The sequence below is a fragment of the Phoxinus phoxinus genome (assembly GCF_949152265.1).
Source record: "Phoxinus phoxinus genome assembly, chromosome: 15".
NCBI classification, from domain to species: Eukaryota; Metazoa; Chordata; class Actinopteri; order Cypriniformes; family Leuciscidae; genus Phoxinus; species Phoxinus phoxinus.
The window spans coordinates 26,584,057-26,602,867 of record NC_136890.1 but is presented as its reverse complement, the minus strand read 5'-3'; the positions used below and the strand labels follow the sequence as shown (position 1 = coordinate 26,602,867).

General features: G+C 38.0%; 1 protein-coding gene across 2 annotated transcripts in view; it reads right to left on the bottom strand.

Moving 5' to 3' along the window:
* The window catches only part of faf1 (Fas (TNFRSF6) associated factor 1), a 70,640-nt gene that overhangs the window by 2,711 nt on the left and 49,118 nt on the right, over positions 1–18,811 (bottom strand). For both annotated transcript variants that reach the window (XM_079636692.1, XM_079636693.1), the window contains exons 14-18: positions 16,160–16,296; positions 15,646–15,734; positions 9,606–9,686; positions 9,017–9,094; positions 6,032–6,247 (exon numbers count right to left, since the gene is read on the bottom strand). In XM_079636692.1, the coding sequence (XP_079492818.1) occupies positions 6,032–6,247; positions 9,017–9,094; positions 9,606–9,686; positions 15,646–15,734; positions 16,160–16,296 (601 nt within the window). The remainder of the gene's footprint in view (positions 1–6,031; positions 6,248–9,016; positions 9,095–9,605; positions 9,687–15,645; positions 15,735–16,159; positions 16,297–18,811) is intronic.

The window sequence follows — 18,811 nt, the reverse complement described above, 5'->3', positions numbered from 1 at the left end:
TTTGGAGCTCAAAAAATATTTCTTATTATCATCCATTCATAAACAGTTGTGCTTCTTTTTTGTCATTTTTGGAAACCTATTATTTGATGAATAGAAAGTAAAAAAAGAACAGCATTCATTTGAAATAGAAATGTTCTGTAGCAATATCTTTCCTGTCCCTTTTGATCAAATAAAGGCATCGGTGCTGAAAAAAAGTACTAATTTAATTTTAAAAAATCATAATGACGGTAGTGTATGTAGAAATTGACAGTTAATGCTGCAAATAAAATTTAATTGTTAATTTATGATACCTAATTACTTTAAAGATATAATTCTGATCCATAATACTGTAAAAAACACATTTTACATTAAACGGATGAAAAGCTTTGAGGTAAAGGCCTCAAAACGCACCTGACGTAAAGCACTGCGTAGACGACAGTAAGTTCAAAGTGAACGCGTATTATCGTCAGTCAGGTTTGGCATCTCGAGGGGGGGTACAGATATCACACCCGCTTCAGCACATTAGCGGTGTTGCCCCAAACCTTACTTTAGCGTGTGACTTATGCCTTTTGTTTTTCAATCTGACCTGAGGGCACAGGAGGGGGTAGTACCAGGGAGAGCGTTGTAAAAACACGTTGCTCCCAGCAGGATACCTTCCATTTCTTTCATATGAGCGCTTAAGAAAAACTTCGAATGGAAATGAACCTGAAAACCTGCTATAACACCACATCATCTGGTAGAAGTAAATGAGGTTCTAGGGTGGCGCAGATGTGTACCCGTGTTTGTGTTGATGACTGTTCTCTTTTAAAGGGGAATGAGAGAAACAAGGTGGCACTCCAATGGCAGGAGACAGATGCCATGGGTGATTGTTTACATTGTTATCCAATTAACAGACCATAAGAGGAGAAGCATCTGTCAACAAACAAAGCTGTTGTTTTCCTCCACTCTCCTTGTCTTTCGCTCTTTTCCTTCCTCTCACTCCCTCCCTCTTTTCCCAGCACTTGTTAGTTTCTTCAGAAACCTTCTCTTTGGCCCTCCCGAGTTAAATTAGACTTCTCTGTGCAACGCTGGTGCTTCTAACACCACGGCTGACACACAAACGCACACTCACACAGAGCCATACAATTAAAGTACGATTAAAACCCTCCTGACTGACAAACTCAACCTCAACCGGCAGAGCATCGTTTTCTTTCCAACCGGGGATGTTAAGACCAAATTAATTCAAACGTGCCCGGGTAGTGTGATCTCCACCGATGAACAATACATTCTCTGACTTCGAAAGTAAACAGAAGAAGAAAAGAGATCATTTGAAGGGTGTGGAGACTCATATCACCGTAATCCTGAAGAGGTTTATTAAAGCAAGAAGTGGCCGTGTGATGGAGGAGAGGCCCGGGCGGCTGTTTTCTTTGGGCCTTGATGATGTTGATGGCAGGTAATCCAGTTAAACCTTTAACACACTCATCTTCAACGGCCCCACACAGTCACCAAACAAACACAGGACAGCCTACCAGATGACCAGAGGAAAGGGGGCACGAAAAGTTCTACTCGACTTTTGAGCCCTAAACGGATCGATGGCCATGGCATCTATTAAAAAAAAAAAAAAAAAGTGGACAAAACGGTTTACAAGCAATGAAAAGTAGCAAAAAAAAAAGTTGAACATACACTACCAATCAAAAGTTGATTTTTGTCGGTATGATTTAAAAAAAACTGTTTTTTGAAAGGCTCTTATGCTCACCAAGGCTAAATTAATTTGATTTAAAAAAAAAAAAAGAAAGTAAAACATTTAATGAACATTTAAAAACATTAAAAAAACATTTAAAAAACATTTTATTTATATCAATGTTGAAAGCAATGTTGTGTTGCTTAATAGTTCGGTGAAACAGAGCTACATATATTTTTCAGAATTCTTTGATGAAGAAAGTTCAAAAGAACAGCATTTATTTGAAATAGAAATCTTCTGTAACATCATAAATGTATTTTTTTGTCATTATAAATGCATCTTTGCTGAATTAAACTAATAAAATTGAGTGAAAATATGCAGCTGAGGGCAAAATGTGGAAACAAAATTCGTACACATATTGTGGGATATATATGTATAGTAGCTATAATAATAGAGTAGCTATTTATATGATATTATATATATATATATATATATAAATAGCTACTCTATTTCTATGTACAATAATAATTAAAAACACGGGCAGCTGAATGCAACGTTTACCAGCACTGTTAGTGTAAATATGTTTTCATGTGTAATTTGAGCAGTACTTTTAGATTAAAAAGAAAAAGAAAGAACATCCCTGACTGTACTGTGTACATTTCTACAACCAGACTATTTGAAAAGTCCTGAGGGAATTAATACGGAGTTCACTGGAAAACAAAATAAAAGAGTGTCTCAGAGAATGATTTACTGATGTCACTTGCAGCTGCCAGTTTAGTTTAATTAATTTCATTATTAGTATACTTAAGGATTAACCTGATCAATAACACAGTAAAAAACTCATTAAAATGACAATACAGAGTTTCATCATAAAGCAGGTGTATGTTACCAGGCCGAGGCAAAGTAAACCAACTAAAGGCATTATTATAAATTAAGAACACAGGTTTTAAGGTCTGCCTTCCGAATCACGCAGTCAAAACATTTAAAGTAAATTAGTAATAAGCTGAACGTCAGTCCTCTCTGATGTGGTGCGAGGCTTGTTTAAACTGAAGACCTCCACTTTAAAAGCCAGGCAAATAAATATTGCTGTTCATTAGCGCTAATAAAAGGACCTGCAATAAGCGGCTAAGAGAGAAGGAAAATAAAGACCAGACACGCGAGATGTGGTTTTCCAAACAGAAGGAAAAAAAACAAACCAACAAAAAAATGAAAGAAAGAAAAAATACAGCTGAAACAACGCAGTTCTAATGAAGCCATTTAGGGTTCTCCACCATTAATTAAAACCCAATAGCCAGGTCTGTGTTAGCGCTGTGTTGTAGAGTGTTTATTTGGCCAATTAGGGAAGCGGTGGGAGATCATTATCTGCCTGTAGGAGCGGTGAGGGCGTTAGCGTTCGCAGTGTTGGAGAAAGACTCTGCTAAGGGCTGGAGACGGAGGCGGAGGGGGGGACTGTTACCACCTCTGGGGAGAAGTCAGTTCTGGCTCCATGCTTGTCTTTAGAATGACCATGGGATGCTAAGGGGGGGTCTAAAGGCAAGAAGCCAACGTAAATGCAGACAGACCAGGCGCTGACGTAAGAGATGTAAAACCACACATCCAAATGGCTCTCTAAGGGTTGAAAGAAACAGAGAAGTATTGGTTTTCAACTGTTTTTTCTTCAGCACCCAGACATCACATCATATTGGACATCACATGATGGACCAATACAAAAAATTCCGCACTTTTGTGAACAATACACTAAAATCCAAAATACAGAAAACTATATATATACATAATATTTTTTAATGTATTTATTGCATTTTAGTGTGTTGTATATATGTATATGTATGTATGTATATATATATACACACACACACACATACGTACACATATACACAATGCCCCAATTCATACAAATATTACACTAAAATGCAATAAGTAAATCTTATACATATAATAATGATTCCTTCTCTTTTACAAAAGCTGCACGTCACTTTTAATTTTATATTTAATTATTGGATCCAGATTGGATTCCCAGCTCCAGACTGAAACTGAGGGGCGATCTGGCTTTTTCAGCCGCTGCACCTAAACTGTGGAACATAACTCGGTTAAAATCTCATTTACTATCCCGGGCTTTTAATCCCGATTAGGTGCTGAGGCATGCTTTACTTTGAATTTGTGTTTATTTGTATGTATGCTATTGTTGTATTATTTGTTCTATGTATCATTAGTATTATATTTAAGTTCTCTGTACAGCACTTTGGGCAACTGTTGTTGTATTCAAGCGTGCTTTATAATTATAATACATAAATATATATAATATAATTTAATAATAATTTAATATTAGATTATAATATAATATCAGAAAAAATATTTCTTTTCAACTATATTATTAATATAAAACTATAAAGCCAATAATACATTTTTATATAAAGCTTACTCCTTTCATAAATTTTATTTATTTGTTCATTTTTATTTTATTATTTGCATTTAGCATTGTTTTTTCTATTCAGAACAGACCTGCGATTCATTTTTGAGTCTCACCCCACCATTTGAGAAACACTGTTCGACACGCAACACACACAGGATTAAGTTACTCGTCCAAGAGATGTCCTTCATGTATCCTGAGTTAGATAACTTAAAAAAAAAAAAACAACGGAAAAGAAAATCAAGCTCATCAGATGATTGGAGGTCCTCTAAGCGCTGGTGTGAGTGGAGATGTGACTGTGCCATGACATTAATGAGTGTTATGAATAGAAAGGGAATCCTGAGGCTGCTTTCTAATCCTTCCTCACACTCTCGTTCAGAAGAGTGCAGGTGCATTGGATCTGTCCATCAAAGGGAAGAAAAGAACAAACAAACTGACAAACACAACCCTCGCAGGCCGCAAATGAAACAAAAGCCTTCAGACACTTTTCCATCTCTCGCTTTCTAAACTCCTCTGTTTAATCACTCTCTTATTGCTGGCAATTATCTTGGTTTTGGATGCGGAGATGAGGAGGAGGAGGAGGAGGAGGAGGGGGGAGAAAAAGAGAGAGAGAGAGAGATGAAGTTTAAACATTTGTGCAGAATTACAAATGCAATAGTGCTCATGGCCTAATCCTGTGGGAGGGATAGAGAGAGTCTGTGGCAGAGATGATTTTAATTAGAAGAGGCAGAGAGAGAGAGAGAAAGAGAGAGAGGATTAAACTCAAGCACTGTAGTCACAGTCACAAACACAGCCTGTTTTTCCTGATTTCGATTCCCTCCTTTAGCTGGATACACATTTCACCCTGAGCAGAAACGCGCAACCCGATTCTCTTTTGGTTTCCAAACAGAGACTGTGAATAAATGCAATGCAACGTGTGAAATGGTGTTTGTTGGGTGTGAGGCTGTCCGAGAACAAGTGTTTAAGGCGGATGTTGAGTGTTTATGTGGGTTATAAGTCACTTTGTGTTTGTGTGTGTGTAAAAGTGTGCGTTTGTTGGGGGGCCTTAGCGCTCATCCCCAAAGGGTTTGGATGACATGCTGTCTGGGCAGGCCTGCACACATCTCTTGATTAATGGAAAGCCCATTTCTGTTTCCATGCTGTTAATTAGTCAGGTCGTTAAGAGCAGCGCTTGTTATCTACCTGCTGTAGAGTGCACAAACACACACACACACACACAACAGAGAACTGCTGACTGTATCCGAAGTAGCCAGCACACCTTTCTGCTTCTGAAGGACCGCAATTAATATTCCGTATATTATGCATGCACTTGTGGATAGATGTAAAAAAAGAAAAAAGAAAACATAATAAAATACACAAGAGGAAAAGAAATACTAATTAACCACGCATGGCTTTTAATTAATGTGCAGGTGTGTGACTATCTGTGGAGTTGTACAGTACACACTCACACACACACACACACACGGACTAAGATGAGCAACAAACTTCTGCCACACGCTGGGATTAACTAGCCAATTATACACTCTATTTTTCCTGCTGGGCTGTAACACTCACACACACTCTTTGCGCACACACACACACAGTTATTAGTGCACCGCAGATGGACAGGAATTAAAAGATATTCACCATCAGTGGGGCTCTAGACTAATATCAGTCATGTTCCAGCATGGGGAAAGATGCCCACAGAAAATATATTGAACAGGAAGAAGGCGGGAGTGTCAGGACTGTGTGTGCACTTAATAATAGCTGTGGCTACAATAATCATGACTAATCATATATATTATTATTTATTATCCTATTGATTATTCAATTTATTTGAAGGTGTTTGTGTGAGTATATACACAATACAAATAAATAGTACCGGTAAATATATATAAAAAAATATTTTAAAGATAAGGTATATTTTAGAGCCAAAATAAACGGAAATTATAAGTTTATTTGAAAACTATGTAAATCTGAATGTTTGTGTGCATGTGTGAACTTACATTTCTGCGAGGAAAAGTGGTGAGCAATTTGAACTCGTCGGATGGGTAGCCCTTTGAGGCGACGAAGTCGAAGAGGACCTGGAGTTTACAGCTGCCCAGGAACCGCCTTTCCAAAAACTCGCCGCTTGGCGTCCGGATGCGCAGCTTGCTGATTGGCTCTTCGCCCTCCTCTTTGGGCTCTGGTGGCAGGGCCTGCTCCAATGAGAGACGGATAGCCTGCGCAAGGGAAGGCAAAACAGTAACATTACAGAAAAACAATCAAGATGTATCTCATGAACTAACCATAAATCATAACAGTTATGTTTTGAATTTGGAGATTTATAGCTCACTGAATGTTGAATGATCATTAAAACCACATCATTGTAGCACAATTTATACATCTGCACAGATCTTATTAAAAAAACATGCAAGTCGTGCGTCAAAGGTCCTAAATTTAGCACTCCTTCACAGCTTGATCGTGCCACTAAAAACAACACAAAAATCTTTCCGTTTTGTACGTCATAGAAATATCACACAGTTAAAAAAAAAACATAAAATGAGTCTAAAGCGAGGGATGGGGAGGGAAACAGTGAGAAGTCGCATACACATTGAAAGAGAACGAGAGCGAAAGCAAGAGAGAGAGATGAGAGAATTGCGGCGTCTCTAGTGACACAGAGCACGACCTGCCGCTCCTCTGGGCTTTTCAACTCCAGCTTGTTGTTCCTGTTGTGACACTGGGCAGCATATGCTGTGACAAAACACGCAGGCTTTATTTACACACCATAATGCAATTATATTTCATCAAAGTGTACAACAGTAGCTCATTAGCAGCAGGTGGCTTGTGTGAGCGCGTGCCGGCCCTGCTCCCTTAGGTAGAGGCCGCGTGTAAAAAGCCCTCTGGGGGCCGAACGGCGTCTCTCCCCAGCCCCGCTCAGGATGTATGTGTGCACGTAGTACGTATCTGTGTGTTTCCTGGTCCCTGCGCACAAAGGGCACTAAGGAGCATCCTTTTCACTGCGCTAAACAAACAGTGTGTGTGCATGTGTGTAGCACCTGACGGCAGAGAATAATGACATCACCACTCCCCCTCGGCCTTTCATGCGCTGTCTGGGTCACAAAAGAGTCCAAATCACAGAGCATTTCCCCTCTCTTCTTCTCTATACACTTCTGCTGATTGTTTCCCTCCAGTGGGCTCATTGTCGCCACGGACCCACCGAGGTGCTGTGGTTTGGGCGTGTGCGAGTGTGAGCGCGTGCTTGGATAGACTCCAGGTGGAGAGCATCTTACCGCCTTGTTTACACACACACACACACACACACACACACACACGCACACACACACACACACAGTCGCAAAAATGATGCACAGAAAGAAATGGCACATCCGTACACGCACATATGGTCAAACCGTAACAGCTGATGAGATAGCGCATGAAATGAATGTACGCGGTTTAAATCTAATCTATCACTTCAATAGCAAGAGGTTAATTACGATTGTGTGTGAATCCAAACATCATCGAGATGTCATGAAACTTAACAGTTGACCTCTCACCCGTTTCACAGCTTGGAGATTCACATCCAAAGGCGTGACGTTTCACAGACGAGCATGGGAGGGGAAAAACCATAAATAACAGTCTTTTGGACTTCAGTGCAGGTGATTTTATCAGTATAAACGTGTGTGTGTGTGTGTACCAAGCTTCTTCTCCCCTTGGGTTCATTACAGACAGCAGGTGAACAACTTTAAACCCTGCTCTCATTAAAACACAAGGCCGCTGCTGAGTTAACAGATCACACACACACACACACACACACACACACACGAAAACAGATCTGACACAATTACTTCGCCTCCAGGACGTCTTTTTGTTTACCTCTCCACAATGTCTCATATTAAAAGCTTTGTTCATTAAATGCTATTGTAGGGTATCGTATGTTTGAAGGTCTATACTGTAGCCTACACACAACGTCCTGACATGAATGGTACCATGGCAATAGGAGATTGAACTAATTACATGCTTTTGTTGAAGCCTAAAAGTGACAAATTATCTCATATAGCAGTTTCACCTGAGCTGGTCCGGTTAGTATTTACTGCTGAATAAACAGACGATAATCTACAGACGCTGGTGTGCCAAGCTTTTTAACTAAGCAAATATCTTATTAAAAAGAGTGTGTGTTGAACTTCTAAGCACACTAAATGAACAGGTTCACTTCGACAGCACCATCTGTAATACATTTCAATGTTAATACAGTGGTATTGTATTCTGCTGATCAGCTGATAGGGAACAGGTATATTTGCTCACTCCTACAGCTACAGGTGAGATTTAACTTTCCGTGACACTTTTTGAGGCCGTCTTTGTCAGAGTGTCAGTGCTTTGACGTGCACCTGTCGTTTTGTACAGCTCATATACAGGAAAACAGCGCAAACTCGGTCTGGGGGCGGATCGCAAATATGTATGTGATTTGTGTAACAATGAAAACTGTGTGTTTGATAAGAGCGGTTATGACAGGACATGAAGCTTTATGACTGTCACTGCTATTTGTCGGCTTATGAGGCATGAAATTCTATTTAAGAGGCATGTTTGGAATATCCAGAAACATTAAATGTCAACGTGAGTGAAATTGGCAGGTTTCAATTTAAGCATTAAGCATCAGTGTCATTTTTGTGTTCATATTTTCTGCTTCACTGGATGAGAAAGATTTAAGACGTTTTCAAAAGCATTAACTGGAACTGATATGCAACGCAAATAAATAGTAACAATGCAGGAAATCTGTCATATATTGCAGTCAAACAAAGCTTCGCTGGGAGCTACGTAGAAAATAACAAGGAAACTAGTACATTTCGGAGAATTCCAGATAGGAAAGAATCATGATTACATGGCTTGTGTCACGCCACTTTAAAGGTGAATTATTTAAGGTCATTCTCAGTTTTTCTTTGCATCATCCTTTGCACTTGTCATATGAACTAGGTTGTTGAAACCAAACTGGTGAAATCTGAAGCAAACCTCACCTCTCGTTCCTCCTCCTGCTCTTTTTTGATCCGGTCCTGGCGAACTTGCTCCGCCTCTTCTCGCTCTTGAGCTTCTCTCTGTAAAAATGGTAACATTTAAAAAAAATTATATATATCAAATTCACTAGCAACGTACCATACTAAAGTACGTCACATAAGAAATTCACAAAATCATTCAGCATCCTTTTATTTCACTATCATCCTAAAGTAAAATTAATATAACTTTAATAAATAAATAAAGACTTAGGATGCAAACACCTCTAAGTCTGTCTGACATTCTTCTTTAAATTAGCATTTTTATGTTTTAAATGTCAATCTTATCAGTGACATTTTTGAAAATAAGGCATTTTTAATAACTGACTAATAACATTTTCATTGCCATTAAAGTGAAATTACTGAACCAAAACAAAGGAGCCTGATAAAAATGCTCATTTAAAATAAAAATGTCAGACGGACTTAGAGGTTTTTGCATCTGAAGTCTACAAATATTTACAGCAAATAAATATTCACAGCAAAAACAATACAGTTTCTAGCACTTCATGTATGAAGTCCTAATAATAATAATAGAACATTTTAAATCTTGCCAAACCTTTTTACGATCAGCCTCCAGAGACAAACGATAGGCTTCATCCTGTTCTCTCTTGACCAGTTCTCTGGCTTCACGTTCATCCTGAAAGAAAAGTACAAGTGGTAAAAATAGCAAAAACAATGTTTAATTTCTAAATATTAACATTAGTATTCATATTTATTTTTTATAAAGAGTAGAATCTAAAAATTGGAGAACACATATCTGAGATTAAGAATTAATTTAAACTTGAAAATAAACAATTAAAAATGATTTTGCAAGTCATAGAATTAATAATAATAATAATAAAAAGAGTAAAGTAAAAAAATTACCAAGGTTAAAATGTAAAAAATTTGGGGGATTTTTGTGGAGTAGTAGAATTTTGCACTATTGGAGGAAAGGGGCATTTTTGTAGTTGTCTCAGACTTTTGGACCCCACTATATATTCTATTATCTACATCCTATTCCAGAAAGCCAATAAGAGCGTGTCTATCCAGATAGCAGATAACAATCCCACTGGATCTTTGACGTATGAGATGGTTCCTCATCATTGTCAGCAGTAATGGCCACATACTGAATTCTATTGTATTGTCGGACACACTAACTGGGGACGACTGAAAGAGTATCTTATAGAAGTGAATGTGTGGAGTTCCTCCACACACAATGGAAGGGCTCTTTTATTCTTGTGAGTGTGTGCGTTTGTGTGTGCATCCTGTTTGTTAAGACCCAGCTGCAGGTCTACCTGCTGAGGCTGACGACTGTGAATAACTACTGTTGCTTTTGTGCAGTCAGGCTCGTGCGATTGTCTGCGGCCGCTTTTAAGACTAAGGGTCTTTTCTCCTGGCTGGACTTTGTGTGGAAATGTGAAAGAGTTGTGACTACACAGAGCAGACGAGAAGAAAAGGAAGGATAGAGGAGAGAAAGAAGGGATGGAGCACAGAGGCTGATCAAAGAAGAGATACATCCTCAAATTCTATTCAGACGAGCTGTAAAAGAGTGTGTGGAAACCATGTTGAGGTATAGGAAGAGTTTGTGGGCTGATGTGTGTGTGTGGGTCTCTATTTGTAATGTCGTAACACTGAAACAATTCAGGTGAATCGGGATTACAAACAACTGGATCTTTTATCTGAGGGCTGGAAATAAGAACAAATATACACTGACTTTCCGAACACACTGTGCTTTTGAAAAAATGCCTAATCTGTTGCTCGTAAAAGGCAAAACCTTTCAAAAGCACTTTCCAAAGCCACTGCTATAATAAAGCAATTAGTCATGAGAGGCTGCACTTTACACTGATTTAGCTATAGATAAGGAGTATTGTTAGATACAACAAGGCATGTCACTAAAAACCTCTTAATCATGGTTTTAAAAAAAGTAATGGCCTCTCATGGCTTACTGGACTGATGAAATTACGACAACAGACTTATGAAAGATTAAACTGTTAAATCAATGATTACTTTGAATAGTTATTTTTCCAGCAAGTAATACATTTCATTAACCTAACTGAAACCTGCAAATAAAACAAAACATAACATAAAACAAAACGCAAACCAAAACGAAGCAAAGCAGAGCAGAGCAGAGCAAAAAAAAAAAAAGTGACTGGTCATGTAGGTATACACATTTACAGAAAAAAATTATAATTTAATACAATTATTTCTACGATGCCTCTATAAACAGTGAGTAATCAATTATAGTTCATGGCTGTGATGCAAAAAAAAACCATGGCATATCTATAGCAATAGCGACTTTATTTATATAGCACAATTAAAACAACCCAAGTTGACCAATGTCACACAGAACACTATCTAATGACAACTGTTTTTGGCCAAACTGTTCAAATGATTTAGTCCAATTTGATTATCTGTTTACCCCATTGCCATCCTTCTACATGAACACAGTAAAACACTCTTTTAATGCTGTCAAAATGAAAAAGAAAAAGTCTAAGGTGAAAAAATGAAATAAAACGGGGTGAGCAAAGAGTGAGATGTTTTTCTTTCTCTAGAACACTCTACTTACAGTGAGTCAGTGCCGTGACCTGTACTGAAGCTGATGGAGCAAGCGCATAACTGCTTTACCCTTGACTGCACAACCCCAGGTCATGTCACTTACACACACACACACACACACACACAGAGGAATGCTGGTGTGATCTTGGTGGATGAGTGTGTGCTGTCTGAGTTTGTCTGTTGATCCAGACAGTGTATATAAGGGGTGTATGTCTGTCCATACAGAGGGACAGACACACACAGGTCACCATGAGTCACCTGACTGTATGGGGCAGGGATGACACACGCTCAGGGACATTTCTGCTAAGAACTTTAAAGGGCAATCCTAAACTGCCTCAAATGGCAGGCTGTTAGTGGTGGCACAACAACAAATGCTTTCAAACAATCCCACATATTTCTAATGTGGCTCACTCATTTGTGTCCAAATACAAGTTTAACAAAGGGTTTGGATTAGAGTGTCACACCCATGATTTGAAATGCGCCATGATCCCCAGCAGTTCATAGCTGCACTTAAATGAACACGTTCAATGTAAAACAACATTGTGCAATGCAACAATACTTTGTCCATTCAAAGCCTTTCATAATTAGGGATGCATCGATCCGATATTCAGTATCGGTATCGGCTCCGATACTGCCATTTTTGCCGGATCGGGTATCGGTCAGACGAGGCCGATCCAAATCCGATATTGTGCGTATATTATTCTGTGCTATTGTTAAGCCCCACAAAAGGCAGAAAAACATTATAAAGCACCATAAAGTTGTCCTGCACTATATTATAAGTGTTCGGAAGCCATTATATAGTATAATGTGAGATAGAAATTAATATTTAAGTCATTAAATTCAAGATCACGTACACTTTTCCCTCCGCTGCGGCTGTCAGTCATTCTCCATTCAGCATCAAACAGCGTCGCGTTCGGTTACGAGTCAACACGATGAAAAACTCTCTCCAAGATGATTCAAAGTTACTATAATTATACTTGATCTGTAGATAAAGGTCTATGGTTTTGCATTAAACAACTTTATCTTGCTGGACTTTATTGCTGTAAGTTACCTTAATCATGTTATACTTTCTACCGGGTGTCTCTCACACCACTGGAGTAGAGTCAGAGCATTATAATTGTTCTTCACGCGCACAGTAACTGACATTTAAAACTGTTAAAAGAAAATTCTCAATAAACTATTGCATATATAGATACTGTATAATACACTACGCATCAATACGTCTTTCCTTTGTGATTTTAACTTTTTAATGCGGACTCGACGCGCTGCGCGCTGTGACTCGTGTTGCTTCAAGCGCATCATTCTGCGCTCGGGATGCGCATAAGCGCTGTGTGCCGCACTGTATTGGAGCCTTTCATATCATAATACAGCGACGCAATGAACGATTATTAATAGCCTTTCTAGTTCTGTCCTATGTATATATCATATGTTGCTGCCTCATTAAACCGCTTTGCTATACATTTAAAACATGTCTCAATTTTATAGTAGGCCTAGGCTATAAAATAATTTATCTTTTTGATTTTTGTTATCTTGTTTTTCATGAATGTATTTTACAACAATACAAAGAGCAATGTGTAACGTTTTACCAAATTTAGTGTTACACTTATTGTCTCATATTTGTTCCCCACTAAATGTTTTTTCATGTTCAGATTTAATACAATTATTGTGCACTTGTGATTTTTTTCTAGACTAAATTTTACTACTGAATTATCCACTTATCTAGTTTATAATAGCATTTTTGTCACAGATTATGATCATATCTTTTTTTTATTTGTTGTTTTTCTTTATAATGAAGTTGTCTGTATTAAGTAGATTGTGTTTAACACACAGAGTTATAGAAATTCTACTTGATTAAAAAGAAAAAACTGTGCTGGTATCGGATTGGTATCGGTATCGGTCGATACTCAGAATGTTTGGTATCGGATCGGATCGATTCTGAAAAAATGGTATCGTTGCATCCCTATTCATAATCTGATTGAACTTTAGTGAATCTAAACATTCAGCGCAACCAGTGAAGTCCAGTTCATTAACAAATGTCTCTTATGAAACTGTTCATTTTAGTGAATCAAGAATATTCAGTACAACTAGTCTAGAATTCAGCAATTCTAGCAAATCAAAAACATTTAGTGCCACCAGTTTAGTCCAATTCACAAACAAATGAATACTAAGAACTGGTTCTTTTTTTTTTTTATCAGAAATATTTACATTTATTGAATCAGAAATATACAGTGCAACAAGTGTAATCTGATTCACTCAAAATAAATTTAATTGAAATGGAAAGAGAGCGGTTGAATCAAAATGTAAAATTAAAATGTGTACTGAAATCCAACCTTAGTATGTAAATGATTATTTACATTTATTGGGTGAACTACTTCTTTAACTACTTTCTCCCCCAAAGAATGTTTTTCAGTGAGCAGAAAATGAATGGAAATCTTGTCACTTCATCTCGCAGCTAAAGGCCAAATGAGTGAACTACAGAGTGAAAATATCTCCTTTTGCATTTCCTCTGGCACCCTCAATAACCCTGAATCCCTGGTTGTGTCCATTCACATCACATTTCCTTCACAGCCAAAAATATTACAGCCATTAATTGCCATGAGGAGCAAACCGTCAAGGAGCTTCCAGCAGAAATCCATCAACGTGTCAGAGTTATTCAAGCGCTCTGACTGAGGGAAGCAGAAATTTCACAGCCTAATGGATCGAATGGAACAGATACAAATCAAAAATAACGTTTTTAACGGAACTTACTCACTGAGCCGGGAAAACGGCCTAATAGCAGGAGGAGATTGAATGAACCACCTTGAGTCTAGCAGAAGTGTTCTCACACTGAGACAATGGCAAGGACTATGACACTTATGACATAGCATAACTATTTTCTGTTGCTTTTTGCAATTGATAATTATTTAAAGCATGTCACGCAGGGGTGTGAACAGAACAGGAGAATGCTGGGACGAGGCAAGAAATGTCATGACTTATCAAATCACTTAATCAATGTGCCTCAGGGGGACAGTAACCTGTGTTTGCTGTCTGAATATTTCCCACCAAACCACAGACACAAACATTTAACACACACAGGTGAGGATAGATGACTAATTAGTTAAACTCATAGGCAAGTATGAACAGATCAGTAATGAGAATGTGGCATGTAACAAAAACATTAATAATTAGTGTTTTTAATTAGTTAGGAACTTCATGTCCTCTTGAAATGTGCAATAAGGCATACAGAGATCCACTATTAAGAATAACCTCTAAGTCTTAGATATGCCAATGTTATTCATGCTAAAAACGGTATATAGCAGAATATAATTTTTCAATTCATTTGAACAGATGGACACATTTTGTTTCAGCTCTTTGTAAATGCGTTTGTTTGCAGACCTAGCACTGATTTAAACAATCGCATACCGCATGCAGACATGACACACTGAGCTTGCATCCTGCCAGCTTTGTGTCGACTCCAGAAGCACAGGCCCCCGCAAGCTTACATTACACAGCCAGTGAATTGTGCTTTAGCTTCCACAGTTTGTCTGAAACCCAGACAAACACACAGACGCAGGCGGAGTATCTATTCTTACCCCTGTGTGGCAGGGCGATTTGTATGAGTCAGACAATGAGTGGTCATTTGTCTCAACATGCCCCTTTTTGTGGCCTAAAAATATGACTTTGAATCTGCCTAATAAAAAAAGCACCTCTTTGTGCTCATCAGTGTCTGGTGTAGTGCACTACAAGTAACGGGCATTGCATAATTGGATTACTTTTTCAAAGTACCAAGTTTATATTTTCACTGAGTTTGTCACAATAAATCATGGGATTGATTTCTCCACGAAGGATACATGAAGTGATACTTTAGAATTTGTTTAAACAAAGCATCTAAGGAAGCAACATAATTAAGTTGTCTACTTTTGCATTTGAAGTGTGCCAATGATGCCGTAAACCGCTTCATATGAAGGGAACTCATTGGTCATTAGGGTTTGAAATTGAGCTAAAAGCTTACATCTCTACCCATAAAAGGCTATATAATTTGTGGTGCATATCTGTCTGGTGGGTGCCTGGTGTTGTCTCACCTCATCTTTGATGTCTTCTTGTTGCTGTGCAGTGAAGATCTCCATGGCTCCCATGAGTCTCATCATAAGTTCATCCACTGTTGTGTTGCCTTTATCATTCAAACAGAAAATAAACAATAATCAGATTGGGTGGAGTCATTTCATTTAGCAATTTTATACTTGTACTGTTCATATCAAAATGAACCAAGTGGAAAATGATTCCTCATCATGGCAATATATGAGATAGTGTCAGACTACTTTATATATATACATTATATATATATATATATATATGAAAAACTCGATTACTACGGAATACTATGAATTCATTAATGCTAAAAAGAAATACACTCTAAAATTATGAATCCATCCATCCATATATCTCCATCCATCCATTAGTGGTCTCAGACTTTTTGGTAACACCAAGTACATTCAAATAATCAGAACTGTTGTGCAATTTTGATCTGGTAGGCATTACGCAAGATCTGCTACCAACAGTACACTTTTATTTGAAGTTAATTTATATATATTTTACCTTGAATGACATTTAAAACTTCATTTGATGTCCGTTTGCCCATGACAATTAGGAGTAATGGGAACTGGTCAGTCTTGTACAACCGGATGGTCTGTGCAACAACGCTGCCAAAATGCCTTGTACACATCGTGAGTAGTCTAGAAAGAGAGAGAGAAAGAGAGAGTCAGTAATTTGAGTGGACAGTGGACAGACAGCCAGTGGAACTCCACTGAACAATCACTGAGCTTAATAAGAGTACACAGCTCATTATATTAACAGACTTTAAAACCAATTCTGCTCTCCGCTCGGAGGATGGTTCTTCTCCAAACACTCCCCTGGTTTAAATTAGTATTCGGCTCCTGCCACACCGAATTTGATAGGGCAGAGAGGATTTCTTATTCCATTACAAAGACAGAACTTTAAATTAACGTTTCGCTGAAGGAAAAGGGTAGCAGGCAGACTCAGAGAGCTCGCAGTAAATGTCATAATATTAATGAATTGCTATAGAGCAAATGCAAATATAGATTAGCTTCTCTCTTCTTTTAATAACATCGGCTTTAATAACTGGAAAGTAAAATAGAGGAGAGATGGAACACTATAGTGAGGGGCCATGGCCAGCGTGGAAAAGAGAAATTGGAGATTTTTTTTTTCACATCAATTTTCACCCTATTATCAGAGAACTATTAAAAAAAAGTTGGTTCAGAGGAGATGAGCGAGCACTTTATGGACTCTAGGTATTTTCAGACCAGCATACTGCCTATAATTCCTGAAATAAAATGCAGTGTGTATACCATTTCCATGGAAAACTGTATTCCCAATTAAAGGCACTCCATCTGACTTTCCAATGTGATGAATAAAGAAGAGGTCATTTCAACCGTTATCTCATTCTTGACTTATTTGATACATTTCTAGAGTTAGTCAAGTTAAAATATTTTTCACACAACATGGTTATTTTGCACGAACGCAAAACGTGGTATACTACAGTTTCATACTCCCTACATTTCACATATCATTAAAAAATAGTAGGGAGTATACAATACATACTGTACAGTAGCAGGAAGGATTAAGCTGGCATTATATTCTGAATACAATCAAGTGAGGGGGGAAAAAGTTACCTTGAAACATAGTTGTGTGTTTACCAATGTCTCAAAGTTTTTTAGGGTGTGTTCACACTTGGCAGGTTTGGTTAGTTTAAAACAAACCCTGGTGTGATTGCTCTGTTAGTGCGGTTCATTTGAATAATTATAAATGCGAGAATGCGGTCATCCGAACCCTGGTGCGCACCACCTAAAAAGGTGGGTCTTGGTCTGCTTCCAAAAGAACTCTGGTGCTGGGTTAAAAAATATTTAGATTATAATACAAAACAAGGGTTTCTGCATCACTTATGTTTTAAATACTTTTAAAAAAAATGTTTGTGCCAAAACACCCCTGACTTATTTTAGCTGGCCTGTCACATGAGTATGAGAAGCGAGAATGGCAGAAAGGAAATGTAGTTTAGTGTGGTGAATAATATTTTGAAAAATCACATACCCATTTAAGAAATAATAAAAATATTAACAAAAAGTATTGGAATTTGTATCAAATTAAAAAAGTTTGGTATCGCCCATCCCTAAAACTTAACACGAACTATATATATAATGCTCTAATTAATAAACTTAGCATGACAATACGGTGTGTATGAGTATGTCAGGGTATAAGGACGTGGGATTGTGTGTGTGTGAGTTTCTATCTTCAGTGTAACTTGTAGTGCAGTATTACAGATGATTCCGTAGAACTGTTTCACTGGCAAAAAAATTAAACATCATACAAATAACACTTGTGTTTCCAGAGGTCCCATCAGGCATTGCAGTTGGCAGTTCATTGTCACATCAGTGATGCGTAAAAAAATCTTGAAGAATGTTAAGAGTTTTCAAAGGACCTCGGGGGAGTTATTTTTGATTTTCTAGTTAGTAACACCAGGTGTTTCAAGCGTCTCGTCAAGGACGGCTTCATAATTGGAGTGACAAGCTCTCGTCTCCTCATCCCTTGCTCACGTCACACTCTTGAGTGTGTGAACCGTAATATTTCCCCATGGTTTGAACTGAGAGGCGTGGCACAGTATCAGACCATCTGCTGGGGCCACAGGGCGTGCACTGCTCTTTGCCTGAGAAAACATGATCAAAATGATCATGATACTAAAACTATGCGAAGACACAATTGCACTGCAACAACAAACAAAAGAATGAAAAGAATTTTCCTGGTGTTTCTAAATACTTCTGATGTACACATCATATGAAAACTAGATTTTTACATCGTCTACCAGATTTATTTTGACATTTTATCATCGACAGGCAAAACTTTGATAGTCTGATTGATTAGAAAGGTACTAGCACACTCGTCTGACAAATCACATGATTTTGAGGTATTATTTCATGTCTGTAGCAAAACAGGAAAAGTTACTTTGTATTAGGGATACATTTTAACAGTCTAACAGTATGTATTATCAACAGTTGAAAACATAGCATTGTTGACATGCGAAACATAGTTCAACAGTGCTTTGGGTGAGCGAGTTTGACTCGGTTAGTGGGTTGGTGGCCCTTTCCAGCTCCAACTCCTGTTCGGCTTCCTGTCTCTACTCAGTTGTGCTCTCAAATAAAGGCAAAAAGCCCCAAAACACTCACAAAAAAAGATTAA